Source organism: Lipotes vexillifer, unplaced genomic scaffold (genome assembly GCF_000442215.2).
Source record: "Lipotes vexillifer unplaced genomic scaffold, Lipotes_vexillifer_v1.1 scaffold847, whole genome shotgun sequence".
Taxonomy (NCBI): domain Eukaryota; kingdom Metazoa; phylum Chordata; class Mammalia; order Artiodactyla; family Lipotidae; genus Lipotes; species Lipotes vexillifer.
In genome coordinates this window covers 760654-764892 of record NW_006778821.1, presented here as the reverse complement: position 1 = coordinate 764892, position 4239 = coordinate 760654, and the positions used below count along the sequence as shown (strand labels likewise).

Genomic DNA, 4239 nt, shown 5'->3' with positions numbered 1-4239 from the left:
GAAAGAGACAGACAATTTTTCAGCAGAGGATTCAGAAAGCCTTGGAGAAACTACTAATGTCTTAAATATGGTAATGGTTTTCCTATTTATGTGATATAGATATAAGTTCCTCATGTATTTGTATGTGTATGTCTGTGTGTCTACTTCCTAAGCCATTATATACATAGAAAAGCTTTTGTTTTTGTTTTGGTTTCATTCATTATTTTAAAATCAGCTTTATTGAGGTATAGGTTACATACACTAAAATTCATTTCAACTCTCACATTATTAGTATGCAATTGAGAATTGATTATGTGACTATATGAACTGTTCTGTGTTAATTTCATTTATATATTTTTAAAAATCAATATATAATCATATAAATATATAATCATATGTATAAATATATAATCATATATATAGTCTTTATTCTTTTTAGAACATATTTTAAAAAATTTATTTCAGACACATATGATGAGCCTGAATTCCAATGAAAAATCATTAAAATTATCACCAATTCAAAAACAAAAGGTATAATATAGAGAGTTATTTTCACTATGATGGGTAAGAATACTTTAAATTATTTATATTTTTCTTGAAAGGTTTCTGGAAAGGACACAAGAAAGGTAAGCATTCACTTCTTTAGGATTTAAAAGATGGGGATACTGTATATAGCCTCAATTTGGGCTTGTTCTGTTGGTGTGTATTTTCTGTGATGCAACAAGAGTGGCAGAATTTCACTGCCGAAATTTGCTCTTTGGAGTCACTAACAAGTGACGATAGCCATACTTTGTTACCGTCAAGGCAAAAGATTTTTATCACAGTTCTTAAGTATTGGAAGAGGCTCCTGTCTATGAGTGTCTCTCACACTTTGGTTGAGTATGACTTTGGGTGAGTTACCTTGCTGACCTTACAGGATGATATTAACATCTTTTCTAGTTCTAAAATTTTGTGGGTTTAGTTGAAATATTTGGTAATTGCTTTTACAATGTTTGGAATAGGCATTAATTTATCAAGGAATTGGTAGCATAAAAACAAGATTAAACATTTGGAAATTAGTCAGAAACTATGCGTGGGTGATAAAGAGAGACCTTTAATGAATAACAAATGAATAGCAAGAGGAAGGAATATTCTGGTTTTCACAACCCTGGAGAGATAAAGGCCTATCCTGAAGTCATTTGCTTTTCCTGGCTTTAAGGACCAGTGATGTGAAAGGATGAAGGGCTGAAGATTAGAAAAGTAAATTAGAGAAATGTAAATTGAAGGATGAAGGCTGCAGAAAACATTTAATTTGTATTTCTAGTGCCTTTGCCACATTGTTAAAATAAAAATCCTTAAAATCAAAGTCACTGAAATCCAAGAGAATCTTGCTAAATTATAAAAATTTAGTGCCAATCCTCATTAGTCCTATCTGTATTTTACTGAGAGCCATGGTGAATAACAGCATTCTTTTTGAATATGGGAGAGCTTTTTTCCTAACACAGTTATGGAAGCTCAGTGACTGACTGATCTATTGACTTGACTGTACTTCCAAGCAGACATCTTTTGTATGTCTTTCCTTCCTCTTAGACTCTGGGCTCTGCCTCTTCTGTGCTGCTTTATTGTGCTAGGCACATACATTTAGAAGTTATTTCTGGCAGCTGGGCCTCTGTCTCTCTTAGGGCTCTTGAAAGAATCATGACTTTTTAAAGAAGACACCTAGAACAAACAGAAAAGGAAAGCACTTTCTTTTAAACTGACATACATTTTATACTTCACATAGTCCTTTTAAGTGGAGGCCCTACCAAGCCTAGGTATTTTTAGTAAATAAAAAAAGATTTATTATAGTATTTTTTATATATTAATTTTTAACTTGTGCTGTTTTAATAATTTACTTAGCAAAAAATGACCTCTTCCTAGCACTCATCACAATTTATAAAACTTGATTTAGTGAGGTTTTACTATCTAGAGACCCAAATTTCATTGACTGTTTCAATCCATTAGCTTGTAGAATTTAGGTCAGCAGTTTGATTTTTGCCTTATTTTGTCCAGCAGGAAATTAATTTCATATTCTTAATGTATCATCAAAATCTCAATGTTTCATTATATGTTTTTTATAAAAGTTTATAAAGTTTTTATAAAATCTTATATTTTACCTTAAGTATTTTTTTCTCATAGTATGCAAATTATTATAATTAAAGAATATAGTAGATAAAAGGAAGAGGGTCAAAAATTTGAGAACTCAAAGGATTTTGTTTAAAAAAGAAAAATATATTAATTATTATCTAGTGTATTGATAAAAACATTTAATTTGTAGTTGTTTTTGTTGTTGTTTTTTGGGGGGGGTTTTGTATTTTGGCTGTGGCATGTGGGATTGAACCTGGGCCTCTGCAGTGAAAGCGCCAAATCCTAACCACTAGGCCACCAAGGAACTTTCTCACTTATAGTTTTCATTTTAGATTTTTTCTTCTAGAAATAAGCTATTCATTATTTCAACTTTTTAAAAATTTCATATTTTCATTTATTTTCTTTAATTTTGAGAATTTCATGGAATCAAAAGACCAATCAAAATTTGACAATACAATAGGGAAGGTAGAAAACCATACATTTTTTAGCAATATTTTGCAAAATCAGTCTGGAAATATATTTAAGAATTGATTCAGATTAAGAAAAGGGGCAGAGAATAAATATTGATGGTATTGTGCATAATGGCAAAGTTAAGGCAGGTGGTAAATTTGAAAGTTAAACACAGATATGTATTACTAAATCAAAATTAGATGTTCCACAGACTTAGAGAGTGGCATAAATTATCCCCCCAAAAAACCCAGAATCTGAGCAAAACGTCTGATAAAACTGGGCATTTTTATTCTAGTGGAATTTATAATAATGCAAAATCTTGGCAGTATTTTATAATAGATAAGTTACCTTTTGTCAACTAATAGTAGTATGACGATTACTTGAAAAAATTTACAGAAACAAGAAACAATTGAGAAACTGAAGCAGCATACAGCTCATACTGAAAATGGCGGTAGTATTGAATATGAAAATGAAGAGATGTCCAAAAAGATGAAAGAAGGGAAAGCATATAAACAACTTTTGGCAAAAGGAATGTACATGATGCAAGCAGCTGTGACCATGGAAGCATTTTCAGATGAGGACATAGGTAACAACTCAGGCCAGCAAAGGCCTCAGGCCAACACCAGTGCAGAGAGTTTGCAAAAAGGGATACTTAGACATGAAAATAAGCATGGTGTCTATCCACTTAATAGTAAGGAAATAGAAAAGGAAAGTGATGAAGGACAAAGTCAGAAGGATTCAGAAGTGGAAGAAATAGTTTCTGAGAAGGAAACCGGTCTGGTGAAAATGGCAGGTCTGAATGATATAAGAAAAGGTGAAGAGAATAGAAAAAATATTGATACATTCCTTGAAGACTTACCAAATAGAGACATGAATATTGAGGATGAAGAAAATAAGAACTTTGTTAAGGAAAGTGAAAGTAACAAGCGAGATGTGATACTTGATGGTGAAAGAGAATCTATGGAGGAGCCAGACAGTTACTTGCAAGGTGATAGTGAAAGTCAGCAGGGTACAGCTGTTGGATTCAAGCAGCCTGAGTCAATAGAATTTAGCAGTGGAGAGAAAGAGGATGAAGTGGAAACTGACCAAAACTTGCGGTATAGCAGAAAATTTATTGAACAAGGACATGAGGAAGAGATCGAACACAGAATGTCCAAATACATGGCAAAATATGATTTTAAGGGTGACCACATATCAGACACCCCAGAGGAGCAGGAAGAAGATGATTCAGAAGGAAGTGGAATAGAGGAGCAAGAGATAGAGATAAATGAGGAGGTGCCTGGAGAAAAAGAGGAGGAAGCAAAGTTCCTGTCAGATGACCTTACAGACAGAGCAGAGGTGAGTGAAGGCGAGGGAAAGCCAGGGGGAGAGGCAGAGCACGTGCCTGAAGGTGGAGGTGAGGGAATCGGGAAGGAGGGTAATTCAGGAGTGGAACAGAGGAGTGGAACAGGAAGTGAGGAGGGGGAGGAGAAGAAAGACAAGGGAGGAGGAGAAATGGAGAGCCTGGGTAAGGGAGAGGAAGACCTGAAAGAGGAGGAGGAACGGGAGCAAAATGAGAGGGAACAGGGCCATCAGGAGGAAAGAAACAAAGGGCTGGAGGAAGGGGAAGGGAGCGAGCAAGCAGGGGGCGAAGGAGAGGAGGAGGAAGGCAAGGAGGAAGAGGGGGGAGAAGACAGAGAAGGAGAGGAGAAGAGAGAAGGGAAA

General features: G+C 34.8%; 2 protein-coding genes across 2 annotated transcripts in view; both read left to right on the top strand.

Moving 5' to 3' along the window:
* The window catches only part of LOC103080199 (X-linked retinitis pigmentosa GTPase regulator), a 65224-nt gene that overhangs the window by 33837 nt on the left and 27148 nt on the right, over nucleotides 1-4239 (top strand). Inside the window, exons 12-15 of the mRNA XM_007451975.1 lie at nucleotides 1-70; nucleotides 445-510; nucleotides 2932-3121; nucleotides 3734-3873. The exon at nucleotides 1-70 is cut by the window's left edge and continues 43 nt beyond it. Coding sequence (XP_007452037.1) covers nucleotides 1-70; nucleotides 445-510; nucleotides 2932-3121; nucleotides 3734-3873 — 466 coding nt within the window. The remainder of the gene's footprint in view (nucleotides 71-444; nucleotides 511-2931; nucleotides 3122-3733; nucleotides 3874-4239) is intronic.
* Nucleotides 3907-4239, top strand: part of LOC103082655 (spore wall protein 2-like) — a gene marked incomplete at its 5' end in the record, with an annotated part of 1277 nt that continues 944 nt past the window's right edge. The window contains one exon of the mRNA XM_007451985.1: nucleotides 3907-4235. Within this exon, the coding sequence (XP_007452047.1) occupies nucleotides 3907-4235 (329 nt within the window). The remainder of the gene's footprint in view (nucleotides 4236-4239) is intronic.